Here is a 16,775-nt window from a genome sequence, read left to right as displayed (position 1 = left end):
TATTAAATATACATATTAATATTTTGTCTTAAAATCTATTAAGATAGCATAGGTAGATATGGTTTATTTTAGAGTTTGAAGTTTTATTATAAAGTAATAAAAAATATTGATTTTTAATTGTAGCATAATTCTAAAATTATAGAAATCAATTAAATTGATTTAATGAAATATATAGTAAAAACTTCATTGGGTTTGGTTTTATGATCCACTTCCTTACAAAGTACAAAACAATATACTTCTAATTCATATTCGAGCATTCACACAACATATAACAAGCACTAATGTCTTAGACGCAAGTCTAAACTTTAATAATAAAATCTTAATGTCTTAGCAATTTTTATTATAACTTCAAATTAAGTTCAACACTTTGATGTTATGAATGATTAATTATTTTACATTTATGTCTTGCATGGAAATCTATACTACCCGAAACCTTTCCAACATTATTTTTTTATAAGTAGGAATTACGAAATATATAAACAATAATCATGCAATAAGAACAAAAATATAACATAAGAGTGATGGAAAAGAAATATATTGAAAGTAGAAATCAAAAAGAGTTAGGATACATTGTTAATGTATTTTATTATGCCTTTATTAATCTTTATTAGATTATTTTCTACCTTTAATAGATTGTTGCTAGGATTTATCAACAATTGCTCCGTGTAAATAAAAAATCTCCTATAATCTCTCCCTTTATTGTATATCTCTTGCAATCTCCCATATTAATGTAAAAATATTTTATGCTGCCTATTTGAGAAAAGAGGGTTGAAGAATACATGCAAGTTTTTGCAAAGAAATCATGTCATATACTATGCTCTCTCTTGCCTTGATATCCTAACGTACATCATGTATAACCCCTTGAATAAGGGAATTAGTTACTCCTATAGATTCTGAACACTAGAAAGGAATAATTAGCAATGCCTCTAGCCTCCAGAATAAGCCTTTGTCGTATCTCTCTTAGAGTTAATTTCCTATCTATAGGATCTAAGCAAGTTTGCTCAAATTGAATTAAACCTGAAATTTGTACTTGTTTTTTGTAATTGAAGTAACCAAATTTGTTGACAACTGGTTTTGTTGAGATATTCATCAATCTTTAGTGATTTTCATTTATTTGATTTTTGTAATTGAAGTAAGCCAATATGTTGATAACTGCTTGTTGAAATATTCTTCAATTTTCAGTGATTTTCATTTATTTGATTTTTGTAATCAAAGTAACTCAATATATTGATAACGGATTTTATTAAGATATTCTTCAATCTTTAATGATTTTCACTTCTCTACACAATGTTTTCACAAATAAGAACTAAATATTTTTATTTCTCAATATATTAAATAAAAACCTTAATTATCTAAAAAGTAATGATAAAAATACCAATAAAAAATAAAAATTAACAAAATAAAAACAATAATGTCAATTATCAACCGGTACAGATACAAGTGTATACCCATTAGAGATGAGTCAAAAATTTTATACTCATTGAGTTTGAGTACGTGGATGAGAATGAATTTTATTTTAGAATGAGTATGAGATAGCAAAACTTATCTTCATCTCGTCCCATTATTATCCTATTTGCAACATGACAAGAAATATTTATGCTTTTTTACTTGTTTTAATGATTTTATAAAAATAAAAAATACAATTTCTAAAATATCTATAAGACATTATATTTGTTTCGTTTTTATAATATATTTAAAATGTATATATGTAAATTGATTAACCATTAAGAAATAGGGATATAACTATAAAAATATTATTATCTTCAACTTTGAAAAAGACATATAAAGTGCGTGGTTGCAAGGACCTAGTGATGCTGGGTTGATTTTGTGCGATTGTTACATTTTGACGTGGTTGCAATAGCAAAGTGCGTGGTAACTAGAGATATGTGCTTGCTCATCACGTTCATTTTAGTTTGCGATCCGCATCATCTTTGGTGTTGCTGCCTTATGTTTGTTCATTGTTGTGTGTAACGTGTGCATTGTTGTGTCTTCCTGCTTGCACTTCCTAAGCGATGGTTCAATGGATGTTGGCCATGGATGATGGTGACTACGTGAAGAGGAAAAAGGAAGATGATGGTGGTGACCAAGATAATGGCTTCCTGCACTCCATCAATTTCTAATTGCACCCCTCATTTTTTGGAATTCCAAATTTATCTTTACGAGTTTTATTTAAAACTGATCTCCTTCATAAAGACGGTGGTTTGTAGGGACTACTGTGACATGGGGAAAGTAAACAAAATTCTTACCTCAACCGCTGGAACTAAAATGGTCTCTCTGGTGCTCCAAATGCAGTGGGACAATCGCAACGAAGACAACATGGAAGGAACCACTTTGGGAATGAAAGAGAGAGAGAACGGGGAAGGTGAAGGAAAAGAGAGAACCCATAAAGTCATTTATGACATTTCACACATTTCAGGCGGTGTAGATCAAAATTTGGAGGGGTGCAAGAAGCAATTTCCCTTTAAATTAGAAATAACTAGACTTGTAATAGAGTAAAGGAGTCGATGATACTGGGTTTGTATTTTAGCCTTATAGTCTAGGATTACATATTCTTACATCATTTTACTACGTAAGATTCCATTTTAAATATAAATACAAATGGTGTATTAATTGAAACCAATAATTCATCTCATTAAATAAAGTAGTTGTCATGAAAATTGTACAAGCTAAATCATGAATAATAAGGTAAGTCACAAACCATATATTGTTTTAAGTTTTGAACACTCTACATAGAAATCTCCAACCATACTAATAATCTAACCATAATATACATTCTAGAGAAATTATGCTTTTGTTGATCACCTTGTACTTGTTTATTATTTTGTTGTTCATCTTCACTACAAGATATTTTGTATTGATCAATGAGATTTTACTAATAGATAAATTTTTTTCAAGAAAATGGATTTTAGTAATGAATATTTTTTGTCGATAATTGATTCATTAATAAAGTGAGTGTAAGACTTTTCGTTAAATTTGAAAAATATATTTCTTTTGTTATTAAACCCATTGAAGATGGGTAAAAAGAAGAAAAAAACAAAGAAGAAAAAGAATAAAGAGAAAAAGAAAAAGAAGAGAAAGAAGAAGAGCATAGAGTGACAAGAAAAACTGAAAGATAGATTACACTACACTCAAAATATATTCATTTTAAATATCCTCTTTGCTACAACAATTGTAGTGTTAATGTTTAGGATCATGTATTCAAGTCTCTCTTTCACTCGTTCTCACTGTTTTAACCAAAATTATGATAATTTATATTTATTATTATGCGTATACGTAGAGATGACAAATAAAATCGTCTTCATGAATATTGTTCAAACTCATTTTTATTTTGATGAAAAATCTTTACATTGGCTAAAATATATGTATGGGGATGAGGATAGATCACTAGTACAAAAACAGTGTATAACGTCACGCGTTTAACGTCCAATCACTGAATAGTCTAGTGACATTTTTGTAAATAAATGCAATTATTAAACCTCGTTTAGAATTGTAATTCGACATAAAAGGATACAAAACGTCGAATGTCCTAGCATTAGACGTCAAAAGGTTAGTGAATTCAATAAAAATTTGAACGGAGATTGAAAATTCATTCACTTTATCTTAGCGTACGACACCCTCTTCTCTAGTCAAACTTTTCTCGAACGAAGTTTGATTACCATCACATGTAATCTTTTTTCATTTGATACAAATGCATTTTATGTATGATTTTCGTTTGTTTTAACCGATTATTTTCGTGTTTTTGTTCTTTATAGGCGCATTCTGCTTTCTTTGTCATAGGTGACGACACTTTATTCCGACAAACTCACCTTGTAAAGGTTAGTTTTCGTTTTTGTTTTGAAGAACTTATTGAACTTGTTTGTTTTTTTGTTGAACTTGTTTGTTGTTATTTGGTTGAACTTGTTTGATTGAACTTGTTTATTGTTGGTTATTGTTGTTTGTTGTTGATATTACGTTGTTCATAATTCTTACTTTATAAAATACCAACAACTGAAATTTGTTGTTTTTCTGCTTTTCAGGTCTCGTAGAGGTGTAAAAAACGATCACAATTAATTAAAAAAAACAAAAAAATTTGATTTACGTCGTCGTATATTAACAAAATTCGACGTTAACTTAAGATCAAATTTTTTAAATTCGACGTCAATTAAACGTATCTTGATATGACGTCGTTCGCGAATTTTTCGTTAAAAGTCCAAAATATTCGACGTTGTACGCGACTTTTATACTAGTGGATATATACATATATGTCATATCTCAATTCTGACACTCACCGTAACACTTTCTATTGTTTCTTTCTTCTAATCATTTGTCTTGTCATGAAATTCATTCACATCTCGAATATATTTTTCTCTTATCACAAATTTTGCGCAATTATGTTCAAATAATGTATGTTAATTAAATATTTTTTTACGTTTCTCATTTGAAAATTTCTATTCTTTTTTAATATTTTTATTTATTGTGTATTTTTTTCACATGAAAATGTTTAACTCTTTCAATAACATAAACTTTTCAATTTTTAGATAAGACTTATCTTTTTTATTCTTTTATTATTATTTTTTTTCAAATTTGAATAACTCTTTTGTTTTGCTAAAAGAAAATTTATTTCGACTAGGTTGAAAATTGAAAAATTTATATCTTTATGATATTTTTCATCTTATCATACTTTATTTATACATTTGTTTTCCTATGTATGATTTTGTTCCATGGACTATCAAATTGTTTCTAAGACACATTTGCTCATTTTAAAAACAAATATTTTTATTGGTTGTTTATTTTTATCATTTAAAATATTTAATGATTTTATTTATATATTTAAATGTTGTATATATTTTTTTAATGAAATTATTTTATTTAAATAAGTAAAATGACTCTTAATCAAATTTAATATAATTTTTTTTATTTCTTAATTTAAATTAGTCATTTATTAATTTTTAAAATTTTTTTATTATGTATAATTTTCATTTGTAATTGAATATTTATTATTTTATATATATATATATATATATATATATATATATATCATATTTGTAATTGCATAAAAAAGTAAAAAAATAATCCAACAAATATTTAAAACAGATAATGATCACCGGTGTTTATAAAATTTAAAATAATAAGAAATATATTCAAATATAATAAATAAAATTAAAAATTAAAAATTAAATAAATTACAAATTGGACAAGTAGATTATAATTATCAGTTAAAACTTTTAAAATCATTTTAAAGTCCTTAATAGTTAAATTAGTTTACAAATCAATTAAATGATTCAATAAACACCTTTTATTGACATTTATATAAGTTAAATTTCAATGTTATCTTGAAAATAAACAAATACCTAATTTTGCAAGACAAAGAAAAATAATTAATTTTAATTAATAATAAATAACTATAGTTTAATTTTACAATTATTATTACATTATAATCACATTTCTCCCTATTATTCTTCCTAAAGACACTGCTTAATAATTTTACATATGTAATTGTGTTCTGATACTTAATTTTGAATTAAGTTCATTGATTAAAATCTGACTTGAGTATCGAATAAGTTTACATATGTAATTGTGTTCTGACATCTAATTGTGAATTAAGTTTATTGATTAAAATCTGACTTAAGAGTCAAAGTGTCTCTAGCGGATACCTATCTCTCGATTCAGACTTGAAAAGGTGAGAACAAGTGATTTAGAAGCAAGAAGAAGTGATAACTGAAAAATGTGTTTTTCGACCCCAATCATCTATATACTCAAACACATATGTATTAATTAAAATAATTGTATTTGAGTACAGAGGCAACAAATATATAAAAGTCTGAATCATTTGTAATATACTATTATATCATTGATTTTAATCATGAATTAATGTTTTAAATATTTTCATTGTGTACTAAAACTGGTTGTTTGTATGCCGTTTATAATTTTCTGTCCAATAATATAGTCAATTTTTATATTATTAAATTCAATAGTATAATTAAAGAATAACATTATTAAAAAATAAAAAAAGAAAACAAATAAAAGTGAGCAATTTTTTTAAACACAGACAATTAAAATTAAAGAAAAGAAATTAAATTGTGAGTAAGATGGACTGTGACGATGAAAAGTGGAAAATTGACTTTTACAGTAACTGCACGGTTGTCCAATGGAAAAGTAGTTTAAGTTCACAAAACTTATTGAACTTGTTTGTTTTTTTTTTGAACTTGTTTGTTATTATTTGATTGAACTTGTTTGTTGTTGTTTGATTGAACTTGTTTATGGTTGGTTATTGTTGTTTGTTATTGATATTACGTTCATAGTTCTTACTTTATAAAATATCAAAAACTGAAATTTGTTGTTTTTGTGCTTTTCAGGTCTCGTAGAGGTGTAAAAAACGATCACAATTAATTAAAAAAAACAAAAAAAATTGATTAACGTCGTATATTAATAAAATTTGACGTTAAGTTAACGTCGTATATTAACAAAATTCGACGTTAATTTAAGATCAAATATTTTAAATTCGACGTCAATTAAACGTATCCTGATATGACATCGTTCGCGAATTTTTCGTTAAAAGTCCAAAATATTCGACGTTGTACGCAACTTTTATACTAGTGGATATATACATATATGTCATATATCTATCCTGACACTCACCGTAACACTTTCTATTGTTTCTTTCTTCTATACATTTGTTTTGTCATGAAATTCATTCACATCTCGAATATATTTTTCTCTTATCACAAATTTTGTGCAATTATGTTCAAATAATGTATGTTAATTAAATATTTTTTACATTTCTCATTTGAAAATTTCTATTCTTTTTTAATATTTTTATTTATTGTGTATTTTTTTCACATGAAAATGTTTAACTCTTTCAATAACATAAACTTTTCAATTTTTAGATAAGAAAGACTTATCTTTTTTATTCTTTTATTATTGTTTTTTTTTTCAAATTTGAACAACTCTTTTGTTTTGCTAAAAGAAAATTTATTTCGACTAGGTTGAAAATTGGAAAATTTATATCTTTATGATATTTTTCATCTTATCATACTTTATTTATACATTTGTTTTCCTAGGTATGATTTTGTTCCATGGACTATCAAATTGTTTCTAAGACACATTTGCTCATTTTAAAAAAAAATATTTTTATTGGTTGTTTATTTTTATCATTTAAAATAATATTTTAATAATTTTTTATATAATTATTTTTATTTTCTCACTCATTATTATAAGCATAACTTTATCATTAGTATAAATAAATTTTATTTATTATAACATAATAATTTAATGTGATTAGCATGAATAGTTGTTATTACCATCTTAATATATATTAAAGTTCAATATGTTAAACTTTAATTATTATTAATTTAATATATGTTCTTTATGTGATTTTAATGAAGTGGTGTATTATAATTTTTATTTGGGTATAAGAAAGAGATTTCATTAAAATTTTAAAAGGAGTGAAACAAAGAGACATTTGAAATATTTTTTAATTTGAATATTTTTTTATTTTATATATTTTTTTTAAATATTTAGAAATTTTATCAACTAAGTTTCATTAATATTTGCAATTTTAATAAATGTTTTGTTTTTTTGTTACATCAATTTAAGATGTATACGATTATAATTTTTTCTAAATATTTGATATTGAAGAAATGAAAATACTTTCCTTTTAATATTGAATATAATTAGTTTTAATAAATGTTTTTGTTCTTATAAAAAAATCATTGTTTGGAATGTATATTTAATACTTTATTTAATACTTTCCTTTTAATATTTAATACTTTCTATAATCCATTATTGTTTGGAATGTATATTCAATAGAACATTGTACTTCTGATAAGAAAATCATGAACAGTAAATCGAAGAGAAATGCACACCAAAAACTTGATGAAGTATTGAATGGAAAAGTTTCACACCAAACTAATCTTTGCATATATAATGTTTGGTTTGGCTTCACTTTTGCTAAAATGAATTGAATTTCCACATGAACTTAAAGCAACACAGAATTGCTTCCTTTTCATGGTGCCATTGTGATTTTCCACGTTCTTTTTAAATTTGTCCAATTTTATAAGATCAAAACAAAAGAATCCCTCTTCAGATTTTTGAGCACATATGACCTGAACCCTCGGATAAAAAGACATCAAAAGAAGAAAAAAAACATTCTTAAAACAAACATCAAACTATAAATAACTTGTTCATTTATTTATACGTCGCAACCACTTAAAATACAAGTTTATTTTCATTGACCAACATTTTCAGCGACAACGAACTCTACATCATCCTTTCCAATATCCGTTTGTGTCTTCCTGAAGGCCCTCTTCTCATTCTCTTCCTCCTCTCAATATAAGTGTAATAAAACGTATATCTATATATAGATAGATAGATATAGATATCTATATCATCTTTATTTCATGAACCAGTTTATAAAACGATCAAGAGTGAAGCGATGGCCATCACCGATCCAACCAAGCTCATCTTAATGGTGGAGGAGCTTGCAGTATCTGCAGCACCATCAGCAGCGGGACCATCTGCTGGGGCATCGGCTGTTGCTGGGGCATCAGCTTTAGGAGACTCGGCAGGTGAAGGCGCGGCTGCAGTTTCCGAAGGAGCTGGTGCCTCAGCAGTGGCTGCAGAAGGAGATTTTGCATCCTCCGCAGGAGCTGGTGCCTCCGCACCGTCTTTCGTTGCGGGTGCTTTGGCACTGTCTGTCGAGGGAGCAGATGCCTTGCCACTCTGTGTGGAGGGAGCCGGTGCCCTGGCTGTCTCTGTGGGGGGAGAGGCTTTAGCTTGTTGTGGTGACTGTGCAGATTGGGTTTGATTGTCAACACCTGGGGCGATGAGGGGCTTGGTGATTTGAAGAATGGAGATGTTGTAGGGCTGGGTGGTGACGGTCTTGACGAGCTCGGAGTAGTCGGAAGTGCCGGCGGGGCTGAAGGCGATTTCGCCCTCGCCGATGAGTGAAACGTTGACGAAGCCTTGTTGCTTGACGGCAAGGCCTGTGGACTGGTAGAGGGTTGTCAACAGGGAGCTGTTAGCTTGAACTTCCATGAGCTTCTTCTCATCATAGTAGTCAAGGATGATGTGGGTGCCGATGATGGCCTTAATGACTGCTGGGGTTTTCCCGGAAATGGAAGAGATGGCGCCGTTCTCAACAGCAAGAACGGTGATGGTGTTGCGGCTGTTGATTTGGTCTGCAAGCTTGGATTCGGTGATGTACTTGTTGAATGAGGACAGCTCTGGATACTTTTCCAACATCTCTGTGATGTTAAAGCCATTAATAGTAGAAGACAATGCAAGCAGAAGCGCTATGCAGAGAAGAGAAGAGCTTTTGAAACTCATTTTTGGAGCCTTCTTTAAGCTTCTTCTCTTCACTTTGATTATGCTTTCTTTCGTTTGTCTCTATTATGCCTTTTGTCTCCAAAACCAAGCTTGAAGAAAACTGTTCAACTCACGGGTTTCTATATGCTTCCTTCAACTGGAATTTATGCTTTCGATTCCTCTTCAAAACCCTATTTCGTGAACGGCTTAACGTGAACCTCTCTCTTAACTATTTGGAGAAACATTTTAATGGTTAACCTCGTTTTTCTATCTTTAAGTTATTTATAATTTTAGGGTGATCATGGTTGGTGGTGGTGCAAAAATGACAATAAATGTCGTCTCTCACTGCTAAGTGTTTTTCTATCTTTGAGTTTACTCCTGTTTTTCTCACTAATAGATTCTTTTTTCTGGTGTAAATATATATTACAACTAGTTCTATATAAAATCAAGCCATACACCCAACATCTTGATATTGGTTTAGTATTTTTAAAATTGTCAACGAGGATTTTGGAAACTTTAGAAGGTGAATCTAAGATTAATGATTTAATCATTGAGAAGCATGCGGAAACACTATAATAATGTGTTTGAATAAGACATAAAGGGTCATTATTTTTTCACATTCAATTTTTATCCTTTATGTAAAAATCACTTTTTATAATTTTATAACAATTGTTTATACCGACTATAATTCACCGTTATAATAAGTAACATGGTAGCAGAATTGTAATAAGATAATACCTTCTATATTAGTCATGGTAATATTTTTGTAATTAAAAAAAAAATTCTTACACTGTTTATAGTTATAACCGATAGGTCACAATGACATTTTTTAATAAAAAATAAAACTTTTTATACTGATTCTAATTATAATTGGTATAGAAAGTAGTTTTCTTTTTCATTTGTAAACACACAAACAGAGGGTTTTCAAAATGTTTTCTCTCGTTTAGGGTTTCTTCCTACATGCGACGTAATTAAATTGTTGATTTAACTCATTTCTTTGCTAAACTCTAGCTCAAGGAATACAACGTCATCACGATTTTGGATCTCTCGTTCTACGATAGGAACAAGGAGCCATCGCCTCTCTCAGCACAATTAAGTCGTTGGTTGGCTTACGGGGAACTGCAACGACAAAGGAGAATGCGGTGTTTGCGTTGCTGCAACTGTCGCAAGTGGAGGAGAACTAGGCATCGATTGGGCGGGTTCTACGTGGAGAATGATGCTTCAACGATATAGGTGCCTGTTATTTGCTAAGTGTTTTCCTTTTATTGTTTTTTCTGTCTATGAAATTATATGTATAAATAAATACATGTTTGTTGTGTCTAGATATATTTTTTATTCTCTATATTCAAGGAAGAAACTCAAAATTTCTTACGATTATTAGGTTTTGTTAGAATTTCAACTGCTGCAACTGATGTTCAAAATCATAGTATTGTTTCAATTGGGCTTGGATTTGAGTAATGGTAACGAAATGAAGAAAAATAAAGGGAAGGATGCAGATGTGTGAAATACTTTCTATTATGGTTGTGGGGTTAATAGGTATAAAAAATGTTACTTTGTATACCGGTAAAACTGGTATAGAAAGTTGAAACTTTCTATTTCGTGTGTATATATACTGGTTCAGGAACCAGTATAAAAAACCTTTCCTACACTAGCGGATAAGAAATTTTAGTAATTCTAAAAAATTGAAATACATGGTAATTGAATTACTCACAATTCAAATTTCTTCATTTCTTAATTAGTTTGTTTGGATAAACTAATTAGAATATTCTAATTTCATAATTAGAATATCTTAGAATAGTTTATTTAGATAAAACAATTTAATTTATTTTTTAAGACAAAACTTTATTTTAAAAGTATGTGGACAATTCAACTCTATCTTTTGACCATGGATGACTCGTTTTGACCTTCGGTCTCGAGTTGACCTTCAACCCTAGACAACCCAACTCAACATTTAGCCTAGGCTCACTCAGCTTGACCTTCAGTCTGAATTGACTCAGCTCACTCAGACTAACTTGACTTGTTCAAGCGTAAGCCATATTAACTTCACTCAACCTAGGCTTAGACAAACTTGGCTTGACCTAACATTACATGGTCTCGACTTGATCATGATCCAACTCAGTTGAACATACAACTTAGATAATAGTGGATTCATGACTTGACTGAATGAGGGATGCCATGACTAATCTCAATCTGGGCTCAAACCAACTTGGCTAAATCTAGACCCAGACCAACTTAACTTAAGCTAGGTGTGAACTAACTAAACTTGGCCTATGTCTAAATTGACTCAGCTTGACTTGGACTTGCGCCAACTCGACTTAACCTTGGTTAGGGCCAACTCACTTGACCTGGATCAATGCTAACTATGGTTGACTGGGGTTTAGGCCAACTTGGCTAACTTCACTTGACTTAAGCTCAAGTTAACTTGGCTTGACTCAAATTTGAACTAACTTGAATCAACCTTACGTGAGCTTGACTTGGTGCAATCTTGGTGCAATCTTACTTTGGTCTGACCCGATTTAACATTTCATAACTTGAAAATAATTTCATTTAATGTAAATCAAGAAAAAGTTTTTCAAATATAAAAAATGAAAAAATATTGAAGAACTTTGACAAAAAATAACATCAATCAAGATCAACTATAAAAAAATTATCAATATTTATATTTTTAACTTTTTAATAATTATTCTATATTTAAAGAGGTTTTTGAACTTGGTGGCAAAAGAAATACTATATCACAAAAGGAGCTTAGAATAGTGATCCAAATGTTTCATCAGACTCACAATCATGAAAAGAACCAAAAATAGCCGAAAAATCACATGCAAAAGAAGGTTGAACGATTGTATGTGAAAGTGGGCTGACTCAAATGAAAAGAGAGAAGGAAACTTACCTTAAGCTAAATTAGGATTGAGTGGAGTGGAAAAGTTCTCCTATTCAAAAACTGCCCATGTCCAAGGAGATGAGAAAGGTGTGAGGAGAATGTGAATAAATGTGAGTGATGGTTTTGGAGACAAAACAAAACGCAAGAGTAAACTTTTTTTCTGTTGTTGTCAACAAAGGATATATATGTAAGAGGAGTTCTAATTTAGCTTTAGAAAAAAAGATTTTACAACCACTACGTTTAGAGCAAAATTACTGAAAATAATTTGTTAAACCATACATAATCTGTACATAAACTAGATTAATTATTATTGGTTTTATTTAGCATATCACACTAAACTATGTGATCCAGTAGAACAAAAATATATATAAAAAAATTCTCACAATTCATAGCTATAGCATGCTCACCACTGTCAATAACGTCATTAAATTTAGATCTGTTGTTCTTTTTTTTTTCTTAATATTGAACAATTTGTCATATTAAAATAAAAATATATATTTTATGAAGAATAAAACTAATTTCTTTTAGTTTCACATAAATTAAAATCAAAATTTTAAAACTTTACAATGTCAAATCAAACTTCAAATTTCATACAACTGGAGAAAGAGCTTCATGTTGACAACTCTCTTTCCTCGAACTTCAATACTATAATGGTTGATGTGATAATTTTAATAAAAAAATATACATAATATATATATAACACAAACTATGTTAAATTCGTTTTTTTTTTCAAAATACAATTTAATGTAAAATTTGTCATTATATGCTACCACCACAAAACTTGACAAGACATAACACAATCACACGTTTTTACGTAATCAATAAGAATTTTCCTTTTTTTTACCAAACTAAATTTAAACCAATTTTTGAAGAATAAAAGAACCCTTTGAAAAAACAACACACTCATTGCAAAAATGATAGCAATTGTGGTTGCAATGGCCTATTGGATGAAATGCTGCTATTTCTGACTTCAATGATAGGGAAAAGTTTTGAGCCGACTCATGAAAAGGCAACACAAACTGAACCATCATCACCAATTAGTTATCACCAATTAGTTATCAGTAATACATGACACTTGTTACCATTTTTTTCACATGCCCTTTGCCTCCAACCACACCAATGTTTATATATATATATATATATATATATATATATATATATATATATATATATATATATATATATATGATTAAGACTCATTTATTGAAATTAGTCATATTATATATTTTCTTTAGAATCAAAGTTTGTAAAGTTATATGCACCTTTCATATTCTTATTTATTTGATCATGTCTACCAAATTTCATATACATAAAGGTTTAGTGCATCTCTTAATTCTAACATATGACATTATATTTATAATTAAAAAAAGTATAAATACACGTCGTTAAATATCATGTTTACAATAATTTTAAGGCTGTTTAGTATCCAGTTTTAAAAATGAAGATATTGGGTCCCTATGTTATGAAAAATATATGAATAAGGTTCACAAAGAAAGAACAAGTTCAACAAATCTTCAAAGAAAAAGCTGAACAAGAGATAGAAAAAGCTCAACAACAAAAGAGAGAAAAGAAAAAGTACGACCACATCAGCATGAACTTAACGTCTTTGTTGTCAACTTAACGGACAAAACCTTATTCATACACTTTTCATAACATAGAGACTCAATGTCTTAATATTTAAAACCGGATACTAAACAGAAATTTACCTATTAACAAGGACGAAGTAAACATTTAAGTCTAATTTTAAAAAAAAAAAATACCTTTTAATTTCTTTAAAAATATATATCACCAAAGTACGAAAAGATAGCTGTTATTTTAAGCTCAGTTTTCAATTTTTACTTTTTTAGAAACAAACTAGAAAACAACGTACATTTTCAAAGTCAAGATTATTCAGTTTTATTTACCATATTTCATTCTTTTGGTAACGTCATTTTCTCTTACTATGTTCTTTCTATCAAATTTTCGTCACATATTTCCATATTTAACTAAATATTTTAGTTTCAAAATCAAAGCAAAGTTTTAAATCGGCACAAAAATAATCTAAATTTTAACTAAGGGTTTGAAAAAAATAACAAAAAAATGAAGAATTTGGAGGAATCTGTGTCATGCATTAAAAAAAATGGCACCCCCAATATATGCAAAATTAAGACACCATGTTTTATAAATAAGATTAAACAAACAGAAATACTAAGAATGACTGAAAGAATAAAATATAGAGAAAACAAAGACTTATGAGAAAATGAAGGAAAATTCATATCCCAATTTGTGTTTCACAAAAAACATAGAGGTGACAGAACACTGACAGAGGAAGATCATACCTATTGCTTAACCTTCCAACACTATTATGGATTTAGATGTTACAAACAAGAGCATCTATAACAACTCAAACCATAATAGAAAAACATACAAAGAGTTTTGATAACATATCTTGTAAATTTAATCTCAAACACAAATGAAACCTGAATCTAGTCCAAATTACAAAACCAAACCTATCGATACTCATTTGAGACAGTCAACAACATATCCAAAAAGACTGTCTCTCTCTCAAACTGTGTCAAACTAGCAACCACATACAACTGGTTAACAAATTATGAACAGGTTTCCATTGTAGAAATTCTAACATTAGAACAATTTATCTAGCTTCACTTCAAGTCAAGCCAAAACATAGAACATACGAAACAACTAAAGTTAACTAAGTGTTTGATATCTCATCAATGATATCCGAAATGACCTTGTCCATGTCTAGATCCCTCATTGGTTTAAATGGTCGCTTCATGTCCTGAAACAAAATATAGTTGTAAACCACTCTGCATGTTTCAGATGACAACAAAATTGGAGTTCTGTTTTCCTTTTCAAAATCATCTCCAGCAGAAGAAATACATCTTCAGTTGAACAGTTTTATATCAGAATAACTTCAATTCAACTCAGATAATTAACAATTCAGCACACTGATTCCAAATATAGTTCATTATTACCAAGAGACTGATGAACTTCTTGCCACCTTCTTGCCGTATTTCAAAGCAACCTCTTCTTGGCTTTTCATTGAATAAAAAACGAGAGAAGAAATAATCAGATCAAATTGTCTATAACCGAACTTAGAGAAGAAAGATTACTAAAATAAAATATCATATGAAACTCAGTAATTATTGTTTGTTCAGAACTCAGAAGTCTTAACAATGACCCAGAACTGTATCTACACAAAACAATAGTGCATTTTCTAACTCAGTATTGAAACAACCCTAAACAGTATATATAGTATACACAAAGAACAATAGTCCGTTTTGCTTAATTGAGGTTTCCAAAAACAGTTCATGACCACAATTTCATTCACAAAATCACAGTCAATGGGGTTTTCACGATTGCAGCTGCATAAGCTGCTGGTGTCTACAAGTTTTCCCAACATCAAGGATCAGAACAAAAACAAACACATATTTTGAAAACCTTGCCTAAACAAAGTTACACTTGATTAGTGCGTAGAAAGAAAGACTATTGAATAAAACACCACATATTTTGAACTAAAAGTTTAAATAAATAAATAAATAAATATAATAGATCAATGACTTAAGACACTTCCAAAACTTGATAAAACAAAAGCATTACCAACAACTATCATAGTATATATACCTTTTCAGGGTTCAGTATCACATTGACTCCACAATCCGCTTCCTCCAGACGTTCTTTCACCAGATTGGCCCTCATCTTGAACTGGTTACATTGCTTACTAAAATTAACAAATAACAACAAACAACACATTATATAGAAAGCATCCATAACATCATCACCAACGCACACACACAAACAAAAGGCAAGATCTTTGACCTCAGCAAATGAATCAAGTAACATCAACAAAAACAAATAACCATCGACAACCCACAAGTCTTCACCAATAAATACATAAAATGATATTGAAGAGAAAATGCAACAAATAACATATCATATGAACATTTTCAGACCAAATAATACAATCATAACAGCAACAATTTCTGAAAACATTTAACGAAGTTATTCAACTAAGGGAAACAACTAACTCTTATTTTCCTCTTATGTCTTTCCTTTAACCCCAAAAAAACTATTAACTAAGTTGATATTTTGTAAAACATAAAAAACCTTTTCCTAAAAAACAAAATTTTGATTAAGTTATTTCAAATAATACACATAAATAAAAGCACACACAGCCACAAAATACAAAAAGAAGCATTTTTATTTTACCCATGAACCAAAAAGAGAAGAGGGAGAAAGGGACTAACCAGTGCTCAACAACTATAGTCTTGCTGAAAGCCCCTTCTTCATCTTCTTCTATTTCTTCCACTTTATCTGCTTTGACCGAAGCACTTTCTTCTTTCTCGTTCTTCTTCTTCCTACGGCCACTGCTTGTCTTTGCCTTTGCCTTCTTGACTTTCTTGGCTTTCTTCTCTTCTAGCGGAGGGTCGGAGATGGCCAAAGCGGAGCGCTTGGCTGCCGCACGAGTGACTCTCAGCGAAGCCGCCGCAGCCGGTGCCTGTTGGGCGGGTTTGCGTTTGGCTGGTGGCATTGTGGAGTTGTGAGAGAAGACAAGAAAGAAGAAAAAGCAAGGGTTAGTTTCCTATGATAAGTGAAGCAGTCGTTACCTGTC

At 29.5% G+C, this 16,775-nt stretch overlaps 2 protein-coding genes across 2 annotated transcripts; both read right to left on the bottom strand.

Moving 5' to 3' along the window:
* Positions 1-8,146: 8,146 nt before the first annotated feature.
* LOC124831230 (fasciclin-like arabinogalactan protein 14) lies at positions 8,147-9,401 on the bottom strand. The gene has a single exon (XM_047305155.2). It carries the CDS (start codon positions 9,304-9,306, stop codon positions 8,389-8,391), a length of 918 nt encoding a protein of 305 aa, XP_047161111.1. The 5' UTR covers positions 9,307-9,401; the 3' UTR covers positions 8,147-8,388.
* Positions 9,402-14,537: 5,136 nt separating this feature from the next.
* On the bottom strand, positions 14,538-16,775 carry LOC124831250 (uncharacterized). Its single transcript, XM_047305180.2, has 4 exons — positions 16,411-16,775; positions 15,788-15,884; positions 15,139-15,198; positions 14,538-14,942 (listed from the first exon to the last, which is right to left on the bottom strand). Exons 1-4 carry the CDS (start codon positions 16,692-16,694, stop codon positions 14,856-14,858), a joined length of 528 nt encoding a protein of 175 aa, XP_047161136.1. The 5' UTR covers positions 16,695-16,775; the 3' UTR covers positions 14,538-14,855.

Source organism: Vigna umbellata, chromosome 1, assembly GCF_029865625.1.
Source record: "Vigna umbellata cultivar VRB3 chromosome 1, Vumbellata_1.0, whole genome shotgun sequence".
NCBI classification, from domain to species: domain Eukaryota; kingdom Viridiplantae; phylum Streptophyta; class Magnoliopsida; order Fabales; family Fabaceae; genus Vigna; species Vigna umbellata.
This window is presented reverse-complemented; position numbering and strand designations above follow the sequence as displayed.